Source organism: Cervus canadensis, chromosome 32 (assembly GCF_019320065.1).
Source record: "Cervus canadensis isolate Bull #8, Minnesota chromosome 32, ASM1932006v1, whole genome shotgun sequence".
NCBI lineage: Eukaryota > Metazoa > Chordata > Mammalia > Artiodactyla > Cervidae > Cervus > Cervus canadensis.
This window is the reverse complement of record NC_057417.1, coordinates 10,445,714-10,460,193: the sequence shown is the minus strand read 5'-3', so window position 1 is coordinate 10,460,193 and position 14,480 is coordinate 10,445,714. Positions and strand designations below refer to the sequence as shown.

The window sequence follows — 14,480 nt, the reverse complement described above, 5'->3', positions numbered from 1 at the left end:
GTTTTGAAAACAGAAGGAAAGAAACAAGCATTTATCTATGACAACACGGGGTGACCAAAGAGATGAGGGGGTGTGTCTTTGCGATAAAATGGTTCAGCTATCAGGTGGAGAAGGAACAATACCAATAAGAGGCTGCACCACTCTGCAAGCACAGTGCATTTCTGGAATACTTGGTGATATTAAGGAATTAGTAAGTTATTAGGCCATATAACGGTACCATTGTTGTACTCCTTAAAATCCTTATCTCTCAGATATTATTGTGAAAAGCTGGAGAAGGGTATACAAGAACAACACCATTTGTTGTAACTTTTTGTGGGTCAAATTATTTCAAAATAAAATTTTAAAAATGTTTAAATCCCTTATCTGTTGCAGATACCTAATGAAATGTTTACATGTGATGCAGGGTAAATAGTCCGTGGCAGGTAAAAATTTAAAATAAATAAATAAAATAGTCCATGGCACTCATTACACCATGCTGTCCACTGTTGTACACAGCTGAAAGTTTCTATCATGAAAATTGTCCCTAATGAGTCAAATATGAAGCCTGAGCTGAGAACCACCAGGCTTCACTAGTATTATCTGTCCCAGAATCACCTGGGGAGCTTCATAAACACAGGTGCCCTGACCTACTAGATCACCCTCTCTGGGGGTGGGACCCTGGCATCAGGGTACCCTTAATCAGATGCAGCTAGTCCACAGACCTACATTCTGAACCAACCAAAAGCCAGATGGCCCTGAGTTTGAATCCCAGCTCTGCACTTTCTACCTGGGCAAGTCCTTTCACCCCAGAGTCTCAGTTTTCACACCTGGGAAATGGGAGTCAGGTGAGTGACACTGCTCAGCCTCCCCCAGGAGACTCCCAGGAGGAATGAGGTCTTTTAGGCCGCAGCATTATTCCCGGAGGAGGTGGTGATATTTGCTTTGCAGGCTTTTTCTTTTTTTCCCCCCCCCGGAAGTGGGCGGGTTATCAAAGAGTCACAAATGCACTTCAACTATCGCCTAGTTCCTGCCCCTGTAAAAAGCTGGCGGAGAGAGGAAGAGATGCTTGGGACAATGACTCATTTATTTCTTAGGCAAATACTGAGGGCGGACCTGCTTATATGCCAGGAGATGGCTAAATATCATTACATCCAAGGCCAAAGAGTGAGGTCCTCGCCCAGTACCACCTCCAGGACAGTGAGCAAACCAAGATGCAAATAAATATATAAAGATAAATGGTCAGAGCTATGAGGAGAACAGCGGCAACAACAAAACAAGGGGCCTGAAGTGGGGTAGGGGAGGGCGGGTGCCAGGGTAGGAGGCACCCAGAGGTGAAGCAACATGGAGCAAGGTGATTGGAAGGAGGTTTGAATCCCAGCCCTGCCACTTACTGGCTGAGGTGTCTGGGCCATGTTACTTGGTGATGGTGAGATTAAATGAGATAAAGCCTGTGAAGTACTCAGGACAGTTCCTGGCACAGAGTAAAAAGCTCAAGCGATGACATTAGCAGCACTAACATTAATACTAATGGTAACCCCAGTAACAAGTCCACTGTTTCCTGCAGACTCTGACACACCAAACAGATGTTTCATGTCAAGATTGGCAAACTCAGGCCCACAGCCCAGCCGCTTGCAAAACAGGTTTGGACATGGTGATGCCCATTCATTTCCGTACTGTTCATGTCTGCTTCTGAGCTACAGCTGAGCTGAGTACTTGCGACAGAGACCCTGTAGTCTACAACTGTCTACCATCTGTCTCTTTACAGAAAAAGTTGGCTGACCCCTGCTTACATCAGACCTCATGACATTCAAGATGGTGATTCTTAAGGAGAGGAACTGGAGCTCAAATACAGCTTCTTTCGGTCTTGGCATCAACACAGGGTCAGCCCTGCACAAAGATGCCCAGCCGAGGGGGGCAAGTGGGGACTGAAGTTCAGCTGGTGCCTGGACATGGGGGGCAGGGGTGGTGATGAAGGGGGGACTGCATTAGCAGGAAGGACATAGGGCCTTTCTCAAATTCACCCACCCAGGAGGGCCAGACACCTTTTTCTAATTAAAAAAAAAAATTTTTTTTTTCTTTTTGGCTGCACCACACGGCATGTGGGATCCTAGTTTCTCAACCAGGGATGGAACCCAGGCTCTCTGCAGTGAGAGCACAGAGTCTGTGGCAGCAGAGAACTGCCAGGGAGGTCTCCCCAGGTGCCTTTTTCTAACCTGCATAGAGACCCCAGTGCAAACTGTCAGGGTGTCAGACTTATACACCCAGGGGCCTCACAAATCCTGCTGTTACTTTGAAATCAGCCAAGCCTGGATGTGGATCAGGAATGAAACAACCTAGGATGGAATGTTGCATCTCTAAGCCTTCCCTCTAAGTTCCTGCCTCCTTTCCCCCAAGTCCTTAGGAGGAAAGCTGTAGGATCTTATTTGGCAAGCTACTTTTTCTGCCCTCATCCTAAAGAAGGGATGCCCTCTCTTCTTGATCTTTTTAGTTCTAGGGCCTGGTTGGAACTAACAGGGCTTGAGTGAGTCTGGGCAAAGCCTCTTTCCACTGAATGGATAAGTCCGACTGGTAAGCTGTTGTTACCATTCAGTCACCAAGTCGAGTCCGACTCTCTGCATCCCCATGAACTGCAGCACGCCAGGTTTCCCGGTCCTTCACTATCTCTCAGAGTTTGCTCAGATTCATGTTTATTGAATCGATAATGCCATCCAACCATCTCATCCTTTGTCACCCCCTTCTTCTCTTGCCCTCAATCTTTCCCAGCATCAGAGTCTTTTCCAATGAGTCAGTTCTTCGCATCAGGTGGCCAAAGTACTGGAGCTTCAGCTTCAGCATCAGTCCTTCCCATGAATATTTAGGACTGATTTCCTTTATGATTGACTGGTTTGACCTCCTTGCTGTCCAAGGGACTCTCAAGAGTCTCCTCCAGCACCACATTTAAAAGGCATCAATTCTCCAGCGCTCAGCCTTCTTTGTGGTCCAACTATCATGTCCATACGAGACTACTGGAAAAACCACAGCTTTGACTAGATAGATCTTATTGCAAAATTCAGGCTCAAATTGAAGAAAGTACAGAAATCCATTAGACCATTCAGATACGCCCTAAATCAGGGATGTATGTCAAATATTCCTCAATAAAACGGCAGTGGGGGAGGGGAGAAGGAAGGAACCTGGTGGCTGCATAACTGAAGATGAATTCAACTCCTTTATACCCAACTGTGCCCAGATGGAGTCCTACTTCAGACCACAAGAAGTGCCGGCCCAATGGCAGAGATTACTCCTCACTCTGGCTAGTACAAACCCTACCCTGCGAGAACCAACCTTGTCCTTCCCCCCCAACCCCAGATGCAGTTAAGGCTGGGTCAGCAACATGAACATTTGAGTTTCTAAGCTGCACCACCCAGGAGTCTCCTCCAGTTCGTCTCCCCATCCCTCCTCCCTCCCCCTGGATCCAGACACAGACTTTCAGATCACACCGGGCAGACACCGGGTCTCATCACCAGACAAGAAATCACGTAATTTGGGAGCCGGTTTCTGGAAGTCCCCTGATAACAGATAATCAGAGTTCTGAAGTAATCAAGAACTGATCATTAAAGAAGAAAAAAAAAAAGGAGGGCTGCTAGGCCAAGGATCTGAGCAGCACTTCATTCAGCTGAAACCAGGCAGAGCTTTCCGGCCTAATCCACAAAGTGGAGAAGGCGAGGATGTTGGCTTGGGGCTTCTGCACCTCTGAGACCGAAATGGAGGAAGTCCTGTCCCAGGAGGAAGGAGGCTTAACGACCAATCCCCCGTTCAGTGAAAACGAGATTAACTCAGGCCCTGGCTGAAGGTGGATGAAGAGGAACAAGCTGTTCATACAGAGAGAGCTGTTCTTTGGCATCTTTACCTGGCGGGGGGGAGGGGGGGAGGTTTAAGCTAATTTGGCACAACAGCCCCAGGCACTGGCTCTGAGAACTGGTCCTCCAGGACCTCGCAGGGGCTGCTCGGAGGACCCTGTCTGGGGCCCTCAGCCCACAGCTCTTTCCATTAGAAACTCTCTGCCCGCCCCCCACCCCCCACCCCCACCTTTTCTGGTTTTGATTTTGCTTTTTAGTTCAGTTTTCTGCCGGGGGACTGCAACTCGGCATGCCTAAATGCCCAGCAGTAAGAGATGTGTGGGCAGCAGTGTGGCTCAGACCAGAGGTTCTCAAACCCCGCCTCATCACCAGCATCTGCGGGGCCTGGGGGTTAGTTAAAAACAGCAAGGCTTGGGCTCCACCCAGACCAACTGACTCAGAAGCTATGGGGGGTGGGACCCAGCAATGATCTGAGTTGTAACAAGCCCTCCAAGTGATGCTGATGCCTGCTCAGGTGTGAAGGGCTCACCCCCCAATCCAGCCCTATGAACTTAGGTGACATATTACACCACCCTGAACCTCAGCGTTCCCATCTGTAAAATGGGGGGAGGCTCACAGTTCCACCTCAGTGCTGGGTTGCTGTGAGGATTAAATAAGTTAATTTTATGAACACAAGGCTGCTATTATTATTATTGATTAGAACCACCCAAATGTCTGACACTAAGAAATCCGGTGATACAGTCTGTAACACTGGTGTTCTTTGTTCGTTCTGCTGCTTCTCAGCTATGCAGATCTCCTCCAGGCTCAGGACCACAATTTCTTCTACTATAGCACACACACACCATGCGTGTTTGCCCATGAACTTGTCTGTTTTCTTTCCACGGCTTTTGAACAGGGTCACTCTTTGGGCAGCGTTCCTCTCAACCTGCCTGGGCCCCAGTAATGGTTTCCTAGGTACCACCAGCCTCCTGCGCCCTCTTTTCAGCCAGAGGGATCGTCTAAAACACTTCCAACCTGAGTGTGTCAACCCCTTCCAGCTGAGAAACTTTCCCTCAGATTATAATTCCAAGTCCACAAGGTGACACTCAATTCTACCCTTGATCTTTCATGCTCAGCTCCCTGGCCCCCCGACTTAGCCAAGCAGAAAGTCATGCAGTTCCCAAACACCCACAGATTCCATCACACCGCTGGGCCTGTGGACATGCTGCTTCCACCAGCAGGAGAACCTTCCCATCCATCCTCCAGCCTTCAACCTTACTGGCCTGAGGCATCCCCTTCTCTGGATGCCAGCTCTGGGGCCCCAGGCTGACTTCAGGACCGCTGGCTCCTTGCTCCTCCACAGCCCCTAGCACATCCCTGCCTGGGAACCCTCTGTCCATCCCACAGCGCTGGCTTATTGGCCCTCTGCCTCCTCCTCTGTCTCTCCTTTGGGGTGGTCAAGGTCTGTTCATTTCTAGGTACTCAGAACCCAGCTGAGCCCCTGGCACAATGAATTACCAAATGCTGGAGAAAGGAATTAAAAATGGAGTTTTCCATGCTCTCGTTAATAGTCTAAGCCCAGCAGCTGCTTCTGGGCTGCAAGGGGTAGGACTGGCATGAAGGAACAGGAGGGGACTTCCTGGGGTTCCAGGGATATTCTGTCTCGATAGGAATTTGAGTTATCATTTGTCAGAACTCATCAAATGGGTAACTTAAGATTCAGGAATGTCACTATGTAAATTTACTTGAAGGAAGGAAAAAAAAAAACCACCCTAAAATAGAACCATTAAGAGATACTGAGCTCTGGCTAATGATTCACATGGTTAAGTGTGTGGATGAAGGATAACTGATGTTATTTCAAGGTCAGTTTTCAATACCAAAAATCTTAGCCAGCTGGCTTGCTAGACAGATATGTGGTAAAAAGTTTAGCAAAATGTTAACTTGTAGGCAATCTAGCTGGCAGGTAGATGGCAAGTATTCACTGTGTCTTTCAACTTTTCTGCAGGTTTGAAATGCTCCTTGTAAAATATTCCATATTTATGAAACAGGACTAAAAATACCTCTTACACCAAATGAGCTGAGTAATTTTTAAGAATGTGCTAACCTGGTGCTTTTCCACCATGAACCAGCCAGGGATCTTGTGAAAACGAGACCCTGACTCAGCGGGGCTCGGCAGGCCTGAGACTCTCCATTTCAAATGTGCATCTGTGGGGGTGCTGATGATGCCGGTCTGAGGACCCCGCCACTGTGAGAAGTTTTGGGGGGGGTCCACTACCTGCCACATTTGCTCCTGGTGTCCCCAACTGCCAATGGCAACCCTGACCCCGTGCCCTAAGCAGTAGCCTCAGGGTCAGAAGATCAAAGGATCCGAGGCCAGGGACAGGCAGGAGCCCCAGAAAGCCCCCGAGGTCTGGGCCCTGGGCCTGCACGTGAAGGGGAGCAGCCCCGCCGGGAAGCAGGGCCAGGACACGGCTCTGAGTCACGCATCGGGCATGGGGCCAGCGGGAGAGGACGGCGCTCAGTGACTCAGCAGGGGGAGCAGGCCGGCACCGCCAGCCCCACCTGACCCTGGGCTTGGCTGACCACTCTCGCTGAGGACAGGCTACATGTGACGGCTGCTCGGCGGACGGGACAGGGACCAGGGCTGGACAGGCCCCGTCCTCCCGGCTCCACTGTGATGCCAGTCTGGAGAGTGACAAGGGGACAGCAGAGATGACACCTGACATGCCCTCCTCCCAGGTCACAACCGGCCTCGGCTCTGGGGTGGTGGGGGGCAGCTGGCATCAAGCTGAGCCTCAACCCGTTTTCAAGGATGGGACACTAAGGTCCTGAAAAGAGGAGTGACTCGCTCGAAGTCAAATCCAAAAGTCACATAACCTGACCCCCAGGTCTTCATCTCAACTGTGGTCGGCTGATCTGCCTAACAGGATTAAGCTTCCTTGGGGGCCTGAGGAAGACAGTATTTTTCAAAGACAGCCAGGCATCACCTGCCATCTCACATGCTGGTCCTACAGTGAGACCTGGCCACTCCCAGGTCTAGAGCTCACTCTCTCTCGGAATACTCACTCTTATAGACCAGCTGCCAAGCTGCAAGGAAGCCCAGGTGGCTGGGGGAGACCACGTGGGGCCTTCAGCCAGGGGCCGGCGCTAACCACACGACCTGTGAGCTTGGAAGCCTTCCCGCCACTATCTGACTGCGACTGCAGGGGAGACCCTGAGTGAGAACCACACGGCAGAGCCCAGTCAACGCCCAGGCCTGTGAAACGTCCTAACGAAGGACTGTTGCCGTCCTACGCTGCTAAATTCAGGGTGGGTGTGTTGGGCAGTAACAAATAAGCCCTGCAGGGCACTGACCACGTCTTTTCACACTGCTGTGTCTCTAGAGCCAAGCACCGTATACAACCAGTGCCTAAGAAATATCTACTGAAGAGATAAAGGAACCAGGTGAAATTAAAGCCCAGGGTCTGCCTGCCTCCAAAACGAGCCTCTCCTCCTGTTACCACGCTGCCTCCACAATCAGACTGAGGCTCTCAGTCCCCGGGGTGGCGGGGCAGGCCCCACGCCTCGGAACTGCAGGAAGTACAATGGGAGGAGGAAGTCAGCTCTGTGAGTCAGCCCAGAGTGCACACACCCAGGAGAGAAGGGAAAGGAATTTTATCCAGATCCCAGAGGGGACCAGAAATCAGTAATTCCCTGTAAAGCATCAGCAACAGTCCACAGTGAGCCTGAAGAACTGGAAGATCCCTACGTGGGTCTGTCTGCCTCCCACGGGCTTGGTTTACCCCCCGAGCACCCCAGGGTCTGCAGCCCCTCAGGGGGCTGCGATTTGTTCGTTGTGATCCGCAGCTCCACAGAAGAGCCTGATATCTACCCACACCCGTGCACATCAATGCCGATCATCAGCAGGCATGAGAGCCGGAGACATCTGAGCCCCTCCTCTGTGCCAGGGAACACACACACCTTGTGAATTTTATACACACACAACACACACACACACACACACGAGCCCACAAAAACACACAAATGCACATTCACACACATCCACATGCATACAAATACATGCTCATGTACCCACCTCACGCATACACACCTATGCGCATGAACACACACACACACACACACTTTGCTAATTTCTCCAACCCAGCTCCTCCTAGAGCAGGGAGATGGCAGAACGGGGCCTCTCCTAGGATGGGACATGCCCCCTGGTTTCTAAATCTCATGTTGGAGCATCACTGCCTCCTCTGAGCTGATCCCCCCCGCCCCAGGTCCTTTCATCACCCACAAAAGCAGCCACAGCCTTTTGCTGAGGTCCAGGCCAAACCTCACAGAACCACAGCCGAAAACTGCTCCTACTGCAATTTCACCCATTAGCAGCTGACTAACCGTGAACAAAGCATGGGATGATTGCTCCAAAGGCTCCCCATCCCTCTTGGAACAAAATCCAAACAGTTTGCCCAGTCCAGAGGTGACTGTCCCACCTCTCAGAGGCCACCCCAGCCCCCTCCTGTCTCTTGCGGCTCCAGCTGCTCTGGCCTTTCCTGCTGTGGTGGCGACATTCATGGCAGCCCTGCCCCAGGGCCTTTGCACTTGCAACCCTTCTGCCTGAAACCTCTCCCCCTGGGTACCTGCCTGCCTGGCTTCCTCACTCCTTCAGGTCTCTGCTCCAGTGAGGTTTCCTCGGGGGATGGGGTGAGGTGGGCTTTCCTGATTGCTTTTATCAAAACCACACACACCCCCCAACCATCACCTCCCCCATTCTTTGAGTTTTTCTTTAGAGCTGTAACCACCACTTGGCTGGTAGGATATACACTTGGGTCCTGGGTTACTGTTTGTGCCCCTGCACATGAAACATGAGCTCTGAGTGGCAAGAATTCTGCTCTATTCACGGCCACAGCCCTGTGCCCTGATCAGAGCCTGGCACTCAGCCTGGAGGGAAGAAGGGAGTATGGGGGAGGAGGAAGGAAAACAGGATGGAGGGAAGCAGGGAGGAAGAAAGGAGAAGGATCAGGGTGATAAACAGCCATGTTCCCTGTCCTCCTACCAGCAGAAGAGCGGCCACCCCCACCCTGCCCACTGATACCCTTCTGCACAAGCAGGATTTTCCTCAAACTGATGGAGGAGACCAAGGGTCTCAAACTCAAATCCTCCAGGGGCCAGGTGAGAGGAGCAAGACTGTCTAACACACCAGGAAGCAGTGAGGACTGCGGCAGGAAACCAGGGCCACGTGCCCCAGCGCTGGCCGACCGCTTGCACTGACGCTGCGAGAACCCTTTTCTAGAAAACCCGGACAGTTAACGCCTGTGGAATTTCCCGATATTTAAATGTTCATTCATACTGTCTAAAACCACTCTGCCCACCAAACGGGCTGGAAGACACAGCTGTTTACAACTATGAATGGGACACCCTCCTTAAGTACCCTCCAGCCACGTCTGCGGCTTGGTTTTTCCATCGGTAAAGCGGGGAGGAAGACGTTACCTATGGCCCAGTGTCTGGGGAAGACAGAATGAGTTCCCAGATGGACGATACCGGCTCATATCCATGTGAGCTATACACACCCACATGCACACACGCGTGTCTCTGCGCTCAGCTGTGATCACACTTACGGGGTCGTTGACGGTTTCGGAGAACAGGGGCGAGCGGTCCGAGAAGCAGGACAACACGAGCTGGATCAGCACGAGGCTAAAGTAAATGTAGAAGGTGACGTCGCGAAAGACATCAACTTGGGCATCCTGCACAGGAGGGGAAGGAGGGGAAGGAGGAGAAGGAGAAAAGATCACTTTCTGGAAGCAGCTGCAGGGGCTGCGTTATCTCCCGGGTTATCTCCCCTGCGAGACAACAGAAGACCAGTGTTTACATCGTGGTGTGGTCCACCCTGCCTGGTCAGGGCAGCTGACCTGGGGAGGAGCGCCAGGCTTGGGAGTGGATCAGACCTACCTTCAAGGCCTGGCTCAGCTCACACTGGCCATGGTCGTAGGGCTTGATCAGCTTACTTAACCTCTCTGTGCCTCAGTTTCCCCACCTACAAACAGACCCCTCCTCCTCTCAACAGGAGGGGCGACTCTGCCTCTCAGTGAACATCTGGCAGCTTCTGGAGATAGTTCTGTCCAGGGGTGGGAGGGCCACGGGCATGGCCCCTAAACATCCTTCAAAGCACAGGACAGCCCCCACCCCCAAAACAAAAGGAGGACTCGGGCCCCAGACGCCAATCCCTGCTGAGGCTGAGACACCCTGCCAGGGTGACTGTGAGACAGCAGTAAGATTATTCACGAAAAAGACTCCGTCCCCAGCCTAGCACTCTGAAAACACGAACTCAACAAATGGCAGCAGCCATCACTACTAGAGACCGCCTGAAATGCACACTGCAGGCGCTCAATAAACGTTCGGTCACTCCTCCTTGCTTTGCCTGATGCCAGCTTCCGATTAGCCCGAAGGTGGCAGGGAACGGCGGGACAGTCTGAGAGGAGCAAGACTCTTCACAACTCCTAGGAGCAGCAACAAGGGCCACTTCCCAGCTCGAGTGGCACCAATGCAACGTAGGAACCAGTCCAGGGCCCCTGGGGACAGTCACCCTGCAACCACCACTCCCCACACGGCTGCATTCCCGGCGAAACACACGGAGAGCCGACCTGCTCGGCTGTCACCACTGACAGAGGCTCAAAGCGTGGTGTGCATCTGCCTGCTGCTCCTGCCCCCACAGTGACACAGACAAATGGGGCTTTGAGGAAAGAAGCTTCTAGAACAAAGGTAGCACGGCGGGGGCGGGGGGGGGGGGAATCCCCAGGGAAGAAGCCGGACCCACGTAATAGCCGTTCTCTGGTTCCCAAGGAAATGCATGGTTTCCACACGAGTCAGAAGGAACAGGCATCTCCCGGGCGCTGCTGACGGAAGACATGGAACGAGGTCACTTACCTCTTTTAAGGCAGTCATGATTTTGGATCTCAGGATGACAAGGGCACACAGTAGAGCTATCAGCCAGAAAGTGAGCATGATCCCTGAGGACTGGACTCCCCTCCTTCTCTCGATCTGAATTAAAAAGGTAGCCAGCAGCTGGAAGAGAGAAGCATGCAACAAGAGCTGTCAGGAGAAGGTCGGGTCCCCACGGCCCGCCCAGTCTGGGGCCCGGAGGACGGCTGCCCCCAGGACAGGGGTAGCAGAGTGGCCTGGGCAGGACCTGGCTCCAGTCCCAGCTCCCAGCTCTGCTCTCGCCTCGCTGGGTGACCCTGGGCATGTCACCAAACCTCTCTGAGCCTCCGCTGCCTCATCTGCAAAATGGAGGTGACAGCAGCATTCATCTCGAAAGCCATGAGAATTTAACAAGATCCAGGACGGGATGGAAAAGTTGGGGGGGGGGGGGTGGGCGGGGGCGGGGAGTTCAGTTTATCACAGAGATCGGCACGCTTTTTCTTACAGGACCAGAGAGTAAATATTTTAGGATCTGTGGGCCATGGAGTTTCTTTCACAGCCACTCCAATCTGCACTGTAGCATGAAAGCAGCCTCATATGAGACAGGGAAGAATGGATATGGTCGCCTGCCAATAAAACTTTATTTACAGAAACAGGCTGCGGGCCAACCCCTGATTTAGAGAAGGAAGTGCAGCCCTGATGCACTGGGCTCGTCTGGCTCGGGCAGCCGTGGTGACTGCTCTCCTTTACTGAGCCTCTCTTTCCTCCGCCTCCTAGGACGCACTCACCTGCTCTGACTCAGTACAACCTGTTCTGAGCGCCAGTTTGCAGATCAGGAAACTTACTTAACCTGCTACAGACAGATACACAGTTGTCTTCAGGGAACTTGATTAGAATGACGGTGGTGGGGGGATTCACTCCTGGTACCCTGAGCTATGACTTCTGTTTTACATGTGACTTAGTGATTGAGGAGAAAGAACAATGAAACCACTTTTCCTTGAAAGAAGAAGATGCCCCCGCCCTTCCGCAGATAGCCCTCTGAAGGCAGACCCCAATGCTGGTCACAGTCATGAACCGGATTCCCAAGGAGCTATGGGCACCCAGGGCACTGCCCCTCGGCCCCCAGCTGCCAGAAACCTGGATGTCTGTCCTCATCTGTCCTCCCCGGTCCTCTCGTCTCCCTCCCTCCCTGCATCTCTCCATCAGCAACTCACCTGGCTCTGCCACCAAGGCCACCCCCAGTTCACCCACCGCTCACCCTGGCCTCAGCCTCCAGCCCCCTGACCCAGGTGCTCCTGGGCCCCTGCTGGCCTCCCAGCTTCCACTCCTGCTCACAACCCATTCTCACCACGCTCAGCTCTTGAAGAGGCACAGCCTGCCATGCCACACCTTTCCCTTTCAGGTGAGGGGTTTTAACCCAGGGTCCATGAGGCTCTGGATAGAACCCAGGGGGTCCATGAACTCGGATGGGAAACAATCATAGCTTCGCTTTCCCTCATCAGCACCACCAATGACCACTGAAAGCAGCAGAGCACAATGGCATCAGCAGCGCCCGGGGCTCTGTCACCACTAGAAGTCACACCCGAAAACAAGAAGCAAAAGGCATCTCCTCCAACTATCATGTACGCTGGATCGCTGTTTGGATATTAAGGAGGTATCACACCTGCTGGTGGACCCTGATTTGAGATGCGCTAACAAAGAAGCACGTATGTTTTTGCTGTTTACTCTTTTGCAAACTGTGATCAAAGATAACTGGTTTCCTAGTAATTAGCCTCCCAATGAATAAAAATAAATAGGAAAAAAAAAAAAGATAACTGGTTTCCCAGCCCAAATGTCCGCAACTGAAGAATCCACACAGTCCATACAATCAAACACACTGAACAACTGCAGGGAAAAAAAAAAAAATAAAGGTCTTTGGAACAGCAGGGGCTGAGAAGTCAGACTCCAACTGCTCCAGCCTTCATGGTTCCATTCACATGATTTTCTGGAAAAGGCAAAGTCACAGGGGCAGAAGACATAGCAGTGGGGGGGTGGGGGAGGGCAGGGGCAGCACGAGGGGACTTTCGGGGGGTTATGAATTGTTGTGTTGTTGTGTATCTCCATTGTGGACATGGTGCTCACCTGACCGTACTGGTTTATCAAAACTCATCAACTGTTCAAGGAAAAGACTGAATTTTACCCTACGTAAAATAAACCTCAAGTAAAAACATAAATGGACCTCATTAAGATCTTCATACATATACATATGTGTGTATGATGGGTTTCCTCCACAAGCCTATCTGTTTTATGATTTTAAGAACATTATTCTGAGACCAGACTAGCAAAGAAGAAAGGGATGTGTGGCACAGAAAAGGTTTGGAACCCACTCTGGGACTGAAAAACAAGACAAAAGCTGCTCACCCTGAAGCTCAAGGTCCTTCAGAGTCAGCCCCCTGCCCTTCCAGCTCCCCTGCACCCCTCCTCACTGCTTCTGTCCCAGCCACACAAGCCAATTCTCAATCTCCCCCGCTCTGACCCCAGGACATTTGCACATGCTGGTCTCTCCACTGGATCCTCCCTGTCCCCAGCCCCTTCAACTTTACCATCCCGTTCATTCTTCAGGCCTTAGTTCCATCATCCTTTCCTCCCTCCTCCCAATAAGACCAAACCAAATTCACCCAAGACAGCCTTATTTCTACTGCAAGATCTTCTCATTTCCAAATGGCAGCCTCTACTTACCATGGTGACACCCAAGAGGGTTGGGCTGACCAGAAACACTGGGGCCAGGAGCTTGCCCACACTTCTTTCCCAGAAAGAGTAGAAGAGGTCTGCCCAGCAGACGATCCATAGCAAAAATCCCAAGGCCTGGAAGAGAAGTAGATGCACAGCTTACAATGGACGGCCCTGGAATTGCCCCCAGCACCCCTGCAAAAAGCTCAGCCTTGGGGGAACCGGCTACCCCCTAAACCATCAGACACAGTATACCTCCTCTGGGACCCAGTCAAGTCCTAGGCAGGGTGAGCCAGTATCCGGGCCCATGATGGTCTGTGTCTCCTCCGCACCCCAGCCATGACTCCGTCTATCACTATTCTCCCCAGCACCTGAAGACTCAAGTCTCTGACTTATCGACATCCAAGGCCTACATGGGGGCCCTCACATGATGGCCATTCATCCAACAATATTAAGCCAACCAAAATTTACTGGGGGCCTACTGGGCCATAGATGTGAAGGACAGAATGGTGAATAAAACAGACAGAAGTCACGGCCTTCAAGGAGCTGTGATTCCAGTGGATGCAACAGGCAAGAAACAAACCGAAAAATACACAGCATAACGTGAGAAAGGAATGAGTGGCATGAAAAGTGAAAGTGTTAGTCACTCAGTGGTGCCTGACTATGAAACCATGGACTGTAGCCACCCGCCCCCAGGTTCCTCTGTCTATGGAAATCTCCAGACAAGAATGCTGGAGTGGGTAGCCATGCCTTTCTCCAAGGGATCTTCCCAACCCAGGGATCGAACCTGGGTCTCCTGCCTTGCAGGCAGATTCTTTATCGTCTGAGCCATCAGGGAGAAGAAATAAAACAGGTAAGATCGGGTGGTCAGAGAAGGCCTCTCCCATCAGGTGAAGAGCCAACAGTGACTACTTGAGGGAGAGAACAACTTGGGCAGAGGGCACAGCAAGTGCAAAGGTCCTGAGGCAGAAATGTGTTCGGCAGGTTCACGCCTGCTATGGCATGAGCCACGGGTGTGACAGGAGGTGGCTTAAGAGGAGCCTGGAGCCAGATCAAGCTGGGCCACCGAGAGGA

The 14,480-nt window shown here is 52.0% G+C and overlaps 1 protein-coding gene across 2 annotated transcripts in view; it reads right to left on the bottom strand.

Moving 5' to 3' along the window:
* Positions 1-14,480, bottom strand: part of ABCC1 (ATP binding cassette subfamily C member 1) — a 146,226-nt gene that overhangs the window by 82,220 nt on the left and 49,526 nt on the right. For both annotated transcript variants that reach the window (XM_043454929.1, XM_043454928.1), the window contains exons 3-5: positions 13,416-13,541; positions 10,704-10,841; positions 9,398-9,523 (exon numbers count right to left, since the gene is read on the bottom strand). In XM_043454929.1, the coding sequence (XP_043310864.1) occupies positions 9,398-9,523; positions 10,704-10,841; positions 13,416-13,541 (390 nt within the window). The remainder of the gene's footprint in view (positions 1-9,397; positions 9,524-10,703; positions 10,842-13,415; positions 13,542-14,480) is intronic.